Source organism: Octopus bimaculoides, chromosome 18 (assembly GCF_001194135.2).
Source record: "Octopus bimaculoides isolate UCB-OBI-ISO-001 chromosome 18, ASM119413v2, whole genome shotgun sequence".
NCBI lineage: Eukaryota > Metazoa > Mollusca > Cephalopoda > Octopoda > Octopodidae > Octopus > Octopus bimaculoides.
The window spans coordinates 48678384-48691516 of NC_068998.1; the positions used below are offsets into that span (position 1 = coordinate 48678384).

At 37.6% G+C, this 13133-nt stretch overlaps 1 protein-coding gene across 1 annotated transcript in view; it reads right to left on the bottom strand.

The window, feature by feature from the left end:
* Nucleotides 1-1785: 1785 nt before the first annotated feature.
* LOC106877873 (helicase POLQ-like) overlaps nt 1786-13133 on the bottom strand; it is a 22105-nt gene continuing 10757 nt past the window's right edge. Inside the window, exons 11-20 of the mRNA XM_014926910.2 lie at nt 11381-11620; nt 10129-10270; nt 9350-9454; nt 8579-8831; nt 8049-8206; nt 6941-7039; nt 6303-6476; nt 5550-5663; nt 4302-4436; nt 1786-3630 (exon numbers count right to left, since the gene is read on the bottom strand). Of these exons, the coding sequence (XP_014782396.1) occupies nt 3406-3630; nt 4302-4436; nt 5550-5663; nt 6303-6476; nt 6941-7039; nt 8049-8206; nt 8579-8831; nt 9350-9454; nt 10129-10270; nt 11381-11620 (1645 nt within the window). The 3' untranslated portion in view covers nt 1786-3405. The remainder of the gene's footprint in view (nt 3631-4301; nt 4437-5549; nt 5664-6302; nt 6477-6940; nt 7040-8048; nt 8207-8578; nt 8832-9349; nt 9455-10128; nt 10271-11380; nt 11621-13133) is intronic.

Here is a 13133-nt window from a genome sequence, read left to right on the forward strand (position 1 = left end):
CAGAAACAGGAAATAAGAGTGAGAGAACGTTGTGGTGAAAGAGTACAGCAGGGTTCGCCACCATCCCCTGCCGGAGCCTTGTGGAGCTTTTAGGTGTTTTCGCTCAATAAACACTCACAACGCCCGGTCTGGGAATCGAAACCGCGATCCTATGACCGCGAGTCCGCTGCCCTAACCACTGGGCCATTGCGCCTCCACAGAATGGTTATAAGACCGGGAAAAAATACCTGGCGGCATTTTGTCTGTCTTTGCATTCTGAGTTCGAATTCTGCTAAGGTCAACTTAACATTTCACCCTTAAAATAAGTACCAGTTGAGCACTAGGGTCGATGTAATCGACTTGTACCCTCCCTTGAAGTAGCTGGTCTTGGGTCAAAATTTGAAATCAATATTTACCATAAAGCCATTGTAGGAAATGAAAAATAAATGTTTCAAATATAATTTAACAGTAGGTGAACCAGTTCTACGTAGACATCTACGTCTACCTTATGTAGGTACCTCAAAACCTTCAGAAGGATATTAAAGAGCTGTGAGCCCTTGATTCTCATGCTATTACAGTATCTAATCCTGTATTTTGATGGGATTTTTGGAACAATGCGATGGCACCCTGTCCTTGTGTTAGTGTAACTTTCAACGTCAAAGTCTGGGAGCAAACGAAAAAGAAAATATCTGTCCTATCGTCGCATTTAGAATTTCTGCGAAATGCCGAAACAATGCTATAAAGTATGGCGAAAGTTACGTCCCTTATAACTGAAACTTAACACACGTATCTTTAACAAGACGAGTCGGTGCCAGACCATTTAACTCGCTAGAAATAACAACGGCACCAATGAGACATTGGGTAAAGTAGTTCTACCTATTCCTGCTGAATTAGGTTTGACCTGAAGTTTCATAACAGTAGAGGTGGGATGTGAGGAAGGTTGAGATTATTCAAATTTAAATCAACCAAACGTATTTAACTCGATATTAAAGATAGTTTAGTTGTGAATACCCGTTTTTTTTTTTATTTTATATTTGTTTGTTTACCTTTTTTGTAGAAACATGAACTTTGTACTTCGTTATCCAAATTGTAATTTCGTTTATTGACCATCGAGTGTGATTTCAGAGACATCTAGGGGCAAGTGTAGTTTTAGATAATAGAATGGGAGTTACCTCCCTTGAATCCTTCAACAACGAATGGTTCTAACGGTTCGCGACAAAATTTTCAGATCAGAGTAAATTGATTAAATCGACCCCAGCACTTGATTGATACTCATACTGTGTAATATCTCTCTTTCATCAATAGTAAGGTTACCAAGTATAAGACAGAAAAAGAACATGGAAGAAGGAAAAAGCCTCCACAACTAAGAAGAGAATTTGAGGAGGGGAAGTGGCTTTATGCTTGTATAAGGGATAATAGGGGGACAAACACTGGTCTCTTGCTATAAAGGAGATGCATGGATACCCTACATTTTATAAAGATGGGAGTAGTTAGGAACGAGATAAAAAGGGTAGTAATACCAGAAGAAATTCTCCAAGTACAAGAAGGGGAGCCTTAAAGAAGATACAGACAGGAGATCCGGAGAGGAGGAAGGAGAGGGTGGTTAGTTTCATAGGTTTTATTATCAGTTTTAGCCAGAGGCTGTGACCATGCTGGAGTATTGCCATTAAATGCTGGGGCACCACTATTGAATGCTGGAGCACTGTGATTAAAATGTTGAGGGTTGCTCATAGGAATTGAACTCATATCTTCTGTGAAAATAACAGATGTGCTACCGTTACACCAAAGGACATGATAAGAAAAAAATAATCCAAATAAAGCTTTATTTCATTACTGATATATTATATGTCTTAATAAATGACACTGAATATTCATAGCATGGCACCAAAATTACAAAATCAAAACAAGGGTTTTTTTTTATATATATATATATATATAATCCATTATGTTTGTTCAATCAATATTTACATACACCCAAACACACACACACTGTCAGTTCTAATTATGAATATTCCAACTATTTGATCAACTGAACTATCAACTTGTATTAACAGGTATTTACTACCAACTTCTTGTACCAACATGTATGTAACGAGTGAAACTTGGACCCTTAAGTCAGACAGAGTATGACAAGGCTGGCTTTTTGAATTACAGGGCCCAACTGAGAGGGCCTCCATTCAAATTTCTACCTCCCTAATTTCACTCAGAATGCTCGTGTCAAACCAAGGCTTTTGATATTTTCTCAAGAAGCTTTTGAAGTCAGATCAAACCCAGTACATGATGATTTCAGAGTGAGTTTCTTAAGCATCTGAACATGACTGCAATTTTGTGTACATCGTTGTTGTGGTCATCATCTTCGTCATCATTTTACATCCATTTTACTTCTCAGCATAGATTCAATGGGTCATTGCTGCTCCTTTAACTTTAGATGGGTCAGAGAAACACGTGCATTATTTAGATGTGTGTATACACACGTATCTGTGTATGTACGTGTATGTATGTGTGTGTGTATATGTGTACGTGTGTGTGTGTGTGCATATATGTGTATGTGTGTGTGTGCACGTGTGTGTGTACATGTGTGTGTGTGTATGTGTGCGTATGTGTATGTATGTGTGTATATGTGCGTGTGTGTGTGTGTGATGTCTCTGTTGTTAAGAAGATCACTTTGCAACCATGTTGATCCAGGTTCAGTCCCACTGCACAGCACCTTAGACAAATGTGGTCTATTGTAACCCAGGGCCAACCAAAGCTTTGAGTGGATTTTCCAGGCAAAAAATGAAAAGAAGCCAGTTGTGTAACCATGTATGTATGTATGTGTCTTAGTCAGGGGTGTATATTCTGGGTGTGCTAGGTGCCATCGCAAATGGCAAATTCATTATACTCATTAATTTAATCACAAATCTTAATGGAAAACTTTTGTTACACCCCTGCTTGAAATTTGGTGGCATTGGGGGTGACAGCACACCCAACACAATAACCATCATACACCACTGGTCTCAGTGTGTGTGTGTCTGGACAGTGAGAAATACTGAGTCAATTTTTAAACTAATAAAACATCATGAAAGCAGTGTCATTTGTTTGCAGTCTTCCAAGAAAATGTCTGAAGGGAAGAGAATATTACCATGCTTGGGACCAGGTGGGGTGGGGAGTGGGGCAACAGGGAGAGCATTCAGCCAGAAAAAAAAATCTGCCAAAAAAATCTGACTGATGCAAACATGGAAAAACAGACATTAAAACAATGATGATGATGATATATATAAAACATACAAATATATATATATATATATATATATATAGATGTAAATGAGATCTGTTTGTGTGTGTTCATGTGGAGTGTCAGACATATAGAAATAGAAACAGGAGATAAAAAAAATAAATATTTCTCTGTGATATTTGAATGAAAAAAAAGAAAAAGAAAAAAAAACTCTACAAAATATAATCATCTAGAAGAGAATCAGGGATTTCATTTTGGATTTCATCAAAATCACTGCCAGACAATACTGTTGGCGATGTTTCGTTTGAGTCCTTGTTTTTAACGTTCAAGGTTTCTTCATTAAGTTTCTGTTCAGTGTGTTGTTTGGCAAATTCAGGAATAGTGACCAGTTGTTCAATTTCTTCTAATAAAGCTTCTCTTTTTTCGTCTAGAAGCAGCTACAAGATAAAGCAATAAACAATGATTAGATGGGAGAGGGTTGTAGTTTGCTTGAAGCATTGTACATTGTTTGTAAAGAATAAAAAGTTTTGAATGATACAACAATATTGTACCATATCCGGCCCAGAATATTCTACCTGTTTAATGTTCAAATGAGCCAGATCTGGCCTCTTACACTTACCCTACAATGTCATTCTAAAAATAAACAATCACATCATTGAAATTTCATAGCTACGAGATAAAGCACGATTAATTCGAACCAATGTGAATAAATAATCATTGCAATCAAGAGAATAAGCTGAAGTAGTGGTGTTGCAGTGTTTGTAATAGTATGGCAGTGGTTGTACTTGTGTAGCAGTCAATGTAGTTGTATTGAAGTGGACGTGGTGGGGTAACAGTTTAAGTAATAGTGTGACAGTGGAGGTATTGGAGAATGCAACGGTATAGCACCACTGTTGCAGTATAGGCTACAGTGGTGTGGCAATAATGGACATAATGTAAATGGCTGTAGTACCTGTAGAGGTATGACATTAGCTGTAGAAGTGTAACTGGGAAAAAAGGTGAAAGCTGGACGATAGAGACAACTGGATAAGAATAGAAGAACCAAAGAATGAGTAAGAGAAAGAGCGAGGAAAAAAATCATCTCATGGTCATTTGGTAACTTATTTACCTGCGCTGAAGCGATAATCTGTCGAGCAAGTTTCTTGGACATGTGTTCTATATCCTTCACCAAATCCTTCACACTAGCTTTGGCTACGAGTGCTAGAGTTTTATAGCCAGCATTATAAAGCTGGTGAGCACGGCCCTGAAACAGAAACAATGCAAGATATTGGTCAGTTAATGAGAATACTTACATATATACACACATATATACATTTGGTGTTAGGAAGGGCATCCAGCCGTAGAAACCATGCCAAATCAGATGAAATAAACGAGTACCCTGTTCAAGCCTGTGTTCTTGTTTTTCTTATTATTGATGTGCTCTTTATATTATGTTATGGCCCTCCTCAGGATGCATAGGATCTTATATGATCACACAATGGTGAGTGTTTAATCTTTTAGCATTTAATCCAACCATATCCGGCTCAAATATTCTACCGGCTTTATGCTAAAACTGGCCAGATCCAACCTCTCACACCTACCCTACTATGTTATTCTAAAAATTTTACAAGTACACCATTGAAATCTGGAAGCTGTAAGAAAATGCATGATTAATTCAAAGCAATGTGAATAATAAGGATTACATTTGACGAAGAAATCAGAATGCTGTAGGGTTAACGTGATTAACAACATCTGGCATTAGGAAGGGCATCCAGCTGTAGAAACTCTGCCAAATCAGATTGAAGCCTGGTGTAGCCACCTGGTGTAGCCACCTGGTTCACCAGTCCTCAGTCAAATCGTCCAACCCATGCTAGCATGGAAAGCGGACATTAAACGCTGATGATGATGATGATGATTATGAGGTGAAACCTGAAGGGTAAAATTTTTGCATACTGAGCACAGCCATTCCTCTGTGTGTTTGCACATGTGTGTGTGTGTGTATGTGTGTGTGTGTGAATGTGTGTGTGTGTGTTTATGTGTGTGTTACTGTCTCCTTGCTTTGATATTTTGTGATAGTCGTAAGCAAGTGTCAACCTCACTCAAACAGTGTCTTTCATTTCCAATCTTCTGAGAGATGTCTGGACGGGGAGTGGTGGTGGGGGGCGCAGATATTACCTTGCCTGGAAACAGGTGAATGTTGGTGACAGGAAGGGTACCTCAGCAAATTTCATCAGAAGCAATGATACAGAGAAACGGTGGGGGACATTAAACAATGACGATGATGACGACGACGAAGAACTATCACCATAACCACCTCTATGTCAACTGACGATAAAACTTAACCCAGACACGGAAAACAAGATGAGATGGTGCTTACCTTTTTCACTCCAGGTATCTCTATCAGTGGAATAAGATCAAGAATGGTGCTGTATGACAGTTGCTGAATGAACAGCTCAAACAAGGCACTGAGGCCCCAGAATTCTTTTATTTCCTGCAATATTTACAAAGATTCTTTCACAATATGTCAACAACACATTATTACCTGTTTTATAAATTGCAAAATTCTAACTGATTAGCATTTTAATTACATCATCAAATGCAATGCTTATTATTTCCATTGTTTTTAATTAATAATGCATTATCCCATAGCTTTAAGGTTTCGATGTTGTGATTACTTTTAGAATAAATATATTTGATTTCTCTTTTCATAACGAGTTTCTTTTGTGAGGTAATTACTTACATGACACATGAATATACACCTTGAGAAGAAGACCCATCAAACCGAGCAAAATCGCAGTTGTAGCAGATACCGGTGTCACACAAATTGGTACCTCTGTCAGTGGCACATAAACACACCCTGGTGTCATGCAAATGGCACCCATGTTAGTGGCACGTAAAAGTACCTATGATACTCTCGGAGTGGTTGGCATTAGGAAGGGCATCCAGCCACAGAAAAACCATGCCAATTCAGATTGGAGTCTGGTACAGCCTTCCAGCATCCCAACCCAGGCAAACCATCCAACCCATCCCAAAGTGGACTACAGATGTTAAATGATGATGAAGATGATGATGATGATGACGTGCAAGAATTAAAACGAACATTGTTTACACATATGTAACATGCACAAACCTTGCAGAAGTAAGAAACGCATGTAGCAAAACTCAAAGCACTGCTGACGAGATTCTGCACAAAACCTCTTGGTTGTTGAAAGATTTTAGCCACTTCCCAGATGGTCTTCTGTTTCCACACTTCAAACAACATCAAGGTTAGATAAAATCGGTTCACAGCAAATTCATCAACAGGCTACAAGATAAACAAACAGAGAAAAAGAAAAATGAAGGCAAAGAGTCTTACAGTCTTCAGATGTTGAAATTTTGATAGAGATATTATTTATATTATTTGCATTATTTACATTTGACGGATATTTGTCCTCATCTTGTTTGTTGTTAACACAACGTTTCGGCTGATATACCCTCCAGCCTTCATCAGGTGTCTTGGGGAAATTTCAAACCTGGGTTAAGACCAATACACCATATGCCCAAGGCATGAATTTATAAAATATTTTCAGACGGTCAATTCATTAATAATTGCTTTCTGTTAGTAACCGTTACATACTAAATTAATAAGCATCTTTCTCCATTATAATATAGATATATACACACACACACATATATATATATATATATATACATATACACTTCCCAAAATTGCTGGCCCTACACCAAAATTTGAAACCAATATTAAAATACCTTATTAACAGTTCTTACCTGTTTCACCACTTGACCAGAAGCTTTTCGAGCTACATAGTTCTCAGTGATCCCCATGTAATTAGCAACAGAGAGTTCATCTGATTTTAGACTACTCAGCTGAAAATATATACATACAACAGACAGTCATACATTAATACACATATATATACAGTTAAAACTGAACTGTGAAAAAACAATTTCTTAGCAAATTCTTTTGGCATTAAGCATTTTTAATAAATTACTTTTTTTCATCAAGAGATGCCCGTTGAATTGCCAACAAAATTCAATTGATATCATCACCATCATCGTCATTTAATGCCCTCTTTCCATACCGGATTGGGTTGGTCAGTTTGACAAAGAGCTAGTCAGCCAGAGGAGAGTGCCAAGTCCCACTCTCTGCTTTGGCATGGTTTTCTCAACTGGATACTCTTCCTAATACCAACCACTTTCCAGAGTGTGTTGGATGCTTTGTTTACATGGCACATAGACCAGTGTGGTCACAAAGTAACTCACAATACTACTTCTTCCTGACTCAACTGGGGAATAGTTCTGATGGAGGTGGCTTTGTGCCAGGTGATGAGAGGTTAATGCATGACAGGGGGACAAAAAGAGGTGGAAGGGATTTTACGGTTGGATGCCCTTCCTAACACCAACCTCTCTGCAGAGTGAACTCAGTGCTTTTTATGTGGCACTAACACAAGCGAAATTAGTTTTGGCATGACTTTTTACAGCTGGATGCTCTTCCAGATGCCAACCATGTTACAGTGTGGGCTGGATGCTTTTAACATGGCACCAGCACTGGCAGAGCAACCAAGTAATTCACAAGACAAGGAATTATGATAGGGGCAACTTGTGTCAGAGCATGAAAGGTTAGAGGGTGACAAAGAGACAGAAGCAGGTGTTTTGCCACAACAGAGGTGGGCATTAGAGGAGGAGATCCAATATCAAATGATGAAAGGATAGAGTGTAACAGAGAAATAGAGAGGCAGAAATAGGTGTCTTGCTATAGAGGAGGTACATGGGGGAGAGAGAGAGGAACAGGAAAGGGGCCAGAAACAAGTATAAGTCTAATGAAAATATATGATGCTAGAAACTAAAGCACCTGATCCCAACTAATAAGCCATACCTGTTTGAAATAAATTATCCAAGAAGGTGTTACGGTAGAGACAATGTCATAGGGTGTTGTAAGGGCCAGCATGTGTAAATAGTTGGACACAACTAACATCTCAGTGGACTTCTTTAAATCATTATACAGCTTGTCACTGATATCAATATCAATGGACCCTGAAATAAAAAGGTTACACAATGTACGTGTATTTATGGAGGGCAGTGTGAAGCAGGAATGATATTACTATTGTACAGGTAATGAGAAAAAGTAAACGAGGTTAAGTTCTTGCTAATTAAAATCAATAAACCAATTTCAAATCTTAAAACTCTTTACATTTCACACTTATTCCATAACATGCTAATTTACCCACAGCCAAGACTGGACAAATGTAACTACTCCAGGTCAGTGAAGACCGGGGAACAACAGTGGCCAAAAGATGGTTCCAAACCCCTCATAACCTTTGAACTCCTGAATCAGGGGCCGCTACAGGATGCAGTTTAAAGTTAAACAAAGGACAAATATTGAAAATTAGATCAGCATTAACCTACCTTTATATACTGCCCTTCCTAAATCACTGATAGCCAAATTAAAATTAGCAGAAATGGAACTGTTTTCTGTTTTATCATCAGCATTTTCTACATGTGAAGCAGTATTTTGTTTTTGTTTAACAAGGCCCAAGTCCAGCAAGGACTGAAGGCAGTTTTTCGTTAGTTCATTGATATCACATTCCAGTTCTTTACTTTGGACATTCAACAAGCTATTAGAGATTATCACAAAGAGACTTGAAACATCTGTAGCAATCTGTGAAGAGAATCAAGAAAAATTCTTCTATATTTTTGTATAAAACTTCCACAAATAGTGTCACATGTTTAAATTGATCATTACCATCATCATCATATTTTAAAAACATCGAATGACTATGAAGGTGCAGCTGAATAAAATAGGGATCATAAGGGTCCATAGTTAAAAGAATTGGTTGAGAATTGTTGCTCTAATTCCACTGCCAATATTTTACTGCAAAACAGTATTCTATTTTCCCTTATACGGGCCTACCTCAACTTAGCAACTTCAGTTGTTTTGAGTTTTATCTTTTTTGATCTTCTGTCATTTTTTTAATGAAATTAGTGGAAAAAAAAAAAAAGCTGGGGTATGCCTGTTCTGCTTTTCACTCAAAGAGTGAAAGATTTTGTTTCCCAGTCAGTCAACAGGTTGTCATCATCATGTTTGATTTTTTTATTTTACTTGACTCAATTAGAATAAACCAACAGGATAGCAAATCTTTAGCTGAAAGCTTATGGTGAAAGTGAAATTGTGATTACCTGAAGACCAACAAGAGACAGGATTAGCAATCGAATCCCTTTACCATCATCATATGCCAGACTGCTGTGACAGCTTTCCATTGGCTTACTGATCAGTTCTTTAACCTGAAGGAAGACAAAATAGAAAAAGTAAAAACAAAAACAAAAAAACATTATAGACTTAATAAATGAATTTCATCTTCATCATCATCATCATTATTGTTTTAATATCCATTTTTCTATGCTCATATGGGTCAAATGAAATTTTCTCTAGTTGGATGCCTTTCTTGCCATCAACCCTTGTCTCCAAGCAAGGAGAAATATATCTGGCCCCCGTTTTTCCCACAGAAGACCGGAAATGTACACCCTCACTTACTACTAAGTTATGAGAATGTTAACAAACTAATTAATACAGGTTGTGAAGCAGTGCTGGGGGTAAAAACACAACACAAACGTAAATATGCACTCTCACACATAGACTCATATACATACAAAGGGTTTCTTTCAGTTTCCGTCCACCAAATCCACTGACAAAAATCTGATCAGCCTGGAACAAAACTTGAAGACGTTTCCCCCCAGGTAACACACAGTAAACCTGAAGCCAGCGAAGGAAATTACACCACTTTACAACTACCTTTACAACTACCTTGTTCATACATCTTCATAAATAAATATGTACACATCTTCACACCAAAGTAAATTTAAGGTGAACATCTGAATGAATTGTGGAATAATATTTTTTTTACATCTTTAAGAATCCATGGAAATTTAGTTTGCGAAACCTTAACAAAACTCGTTACCTTTTCTTTGTCCTTTGGTGCAACTATCAGAATGCTTTCTCCCGATTTATCAATACCTGCTCTACCAGCTCTTCCGATCATTTGTAAATACCTACATCTGCTGATGAAGTACTTACCAACATAAGGGCTGCGCAATATAACTCTAAGCAAAAAAAAACAAAAATAAATAAATATTTGAATTTTGTAACAGTAGCTGCTCTATAGTAAAAACTTAATTAATATAATATATTTAATATTAATATAATATATTTAATATAAGGGGGCAACCTGGCAGAATCGTTAGCACGCCAGGAAAAAAGCTTAGCAGTATTTCATCCGTCTTCGCTTTCTGAGTCCAAATGCCACCGACATCAACTTTGCTTTTCATCCTTTCTGGGTCAATAAAATAAGTACCAGTTATGCACTGGGGTCGATGTAATCGACTTACACCCTCCCCAAAATTACTGTGAATTTGAAACCAATGCAACATACTTAATGTATGTCTGTGTTTGCAAAGTGAGAAGCTGTGGTTTTTGTCTGAGAAAAATCTTTTTATAGATGTATTATGTTAAAAAACATGAGATGCTTCAGAGCTCATAAAAATGAAACTGCCCCAGAAATGACTGCGACAGTGACAGATATGTATTTCGCCATTGTTGTGGCTTTTCAATGTCACACACTTGTGTCACTTCTGAAATGAAATCAATCAAATCTCTGAGGTATATATAGAGATGGTATACAAACTATACACTGATTTGAAATAGTGCTGCATGAGCAAGATAAAATTCGAATTATGCAATAGGAACAGCTCTATAGTGAAAACTTTATCATATAACTTGCTTAATTTCTGTATGCAGCAAAAGAACCCAAAGCTGCAGTTTTCATCTACAAAGGGATTTATTTTTCTCAGACAAAAATCACAAATTCTGGCTTTTCAACTGTACATGTGTGTTCAGTATGCTATATTGATCAACTTTTTAATAAATAGATAAACTGAACAGAATGAGTGTCAAATACAATTGAGTTAAAAGAGTTTGTGGCATTCAACTGAAGAATTCCTCATTTTCCTTGCTGGCATGGACCACGTGGCTTTTCAAGGACTAGGTGAGATTTTAATCTAAATTATTGCTCTCTTAGACGTAGTATGTACGTAGAGAGGCAGGCTATTGCATAAACAGGTAGATTGAGATGAAGATGTACAATTATAAATTTACAAAGGAAAGTTTGAAATTTCTTACTTTCATTTTGAATGAATATATAATTCAAAACAAACCGTTTAGCAGGAAGATTGACACCTGCCGCCAATGTTGAGGTACAAGCTAATAAGCACAAAATGTTAGACGAGTATGCATCTTCTATCGACCTCCGTTCATCACTTGTAAGCCCACTGTGGTGGTAAGCAAGACCAAAAGGAATTGTTTGTGCTAAAACCGGGCACAAATAGCCATTGTTGTCAGCTTTTAAATCTTTCAGCAGTTGTTTTTTTTGAGATTTGTGAATATCTAAGAAGTTCCTGCAAATAGAAATGGTCAAGATATAGAAGAAAGAAAAAGACATTAGCTGCATTTAACAAAAAGATGTTCCTTTAACCAATGAGGGTATTTTAGCTACTTCACTGTCTCTAGAATGAAAACTGCATGCTTATAGCACCAAACCAGAAGACTAACTTAGCTAGAAATACCAATAAAATGAATCATTTGAAGAGTATGGAAGAAAATGATCATGAACAAAAGTGGCTGAAATGGGGTCCCTCAAAAGGATCTTTGGAGTAACATTACTTGACAGAGATCGGGGAGCAGCTACTTCTCCACACTGAAAGGTCACAGCTCTGGCACTATAGACACATGATGAGAATATCACAGAAAAGAATTGCAGGTTCTTTTCTGTTTGGCTGCCACTTTTCAATTTCTGTTCCAATTCATTTCATATTAGGTGTAATGATGTAGTTTTATATGCTAATCATTGACATGAAATTCCAGGCAGTGCACAACATAGTCATGTTATTATGAAGAATTTATAAGAAGACTAATGCTGAAAGATACATGAATCATGAGAGATGAGAGGTCTTCAAACATTTAGAAAATTATGACTTGAGTATGGCCCATGAGATGTCCAACTTAAATCTAAAACAAGTGAGTTGAGAAAGAAAGCAGACATGTGGAATACCAGTCACTGTGTGCAAGAGAGATTACTCAGATGTTTAATAAAGTATAAATGAAGAACTCCCATCAATGAGTAAACAGTCGAAGGTCTCAAGGTGGAGCAGAGACTCAGAGAAAGTGGAAAAAATCTATGGCTTTCACAGAAGAGGTGGACATCAAATTGGAGATTACACTGTTTAAAAAACACCTATGGTTGTGTGGTTGAGGAGGTCTCTTTGCAATCACATGGTTTGGGTTCAGTTATGAGGGTAAGTATCTTCTATTATAGCCCTGGGATGACCAGTGCCTTGTGAGTGGATTTGGTTGTCAGAAACTGTGTGGAAGTTTGCCGTGTGTTGTGTGTGCATGTGTGTGTGTATACACACATAACACACACACACATATAGTAAATCCAAACAAAATGATGACACAAACACAATAAATAACAATGCGAGGATGTGGTACGTGTGAAGTATTAGCAGACGCTCAGGGAAAGAAAGAAAGGAGGTTGAATATGTTTTCAGCAAAGCTCTTCTTCAGAAACAGAGGTAAATCCAATAGAAAAGGAAGACAAAGGAAAAATAAAAATATATTCGTCCTCAGCCGCCTGGATTACTGCTCACAGCTGTGGTCACCCACCAGTCTGAAATTAACAGCAGACCTTGAAGCAATCCAGAGGAGATTCACAAAGAAGATTGTCTCTTTGCAACTGGTCAGCTACTGGGAAAGGCTGAAACAGCTAAGACTCTACTCCCTGGAGAGAAGGCGGGAGAGGTATGCAGTAATATACATCTGGAAGATCCTGGAAGGAATTGTGCCAAATTTTGGCATTGAAAGCTACACCAATGCCAGAACGGGACGGCACTGCATAGTGCCAAAGATCCC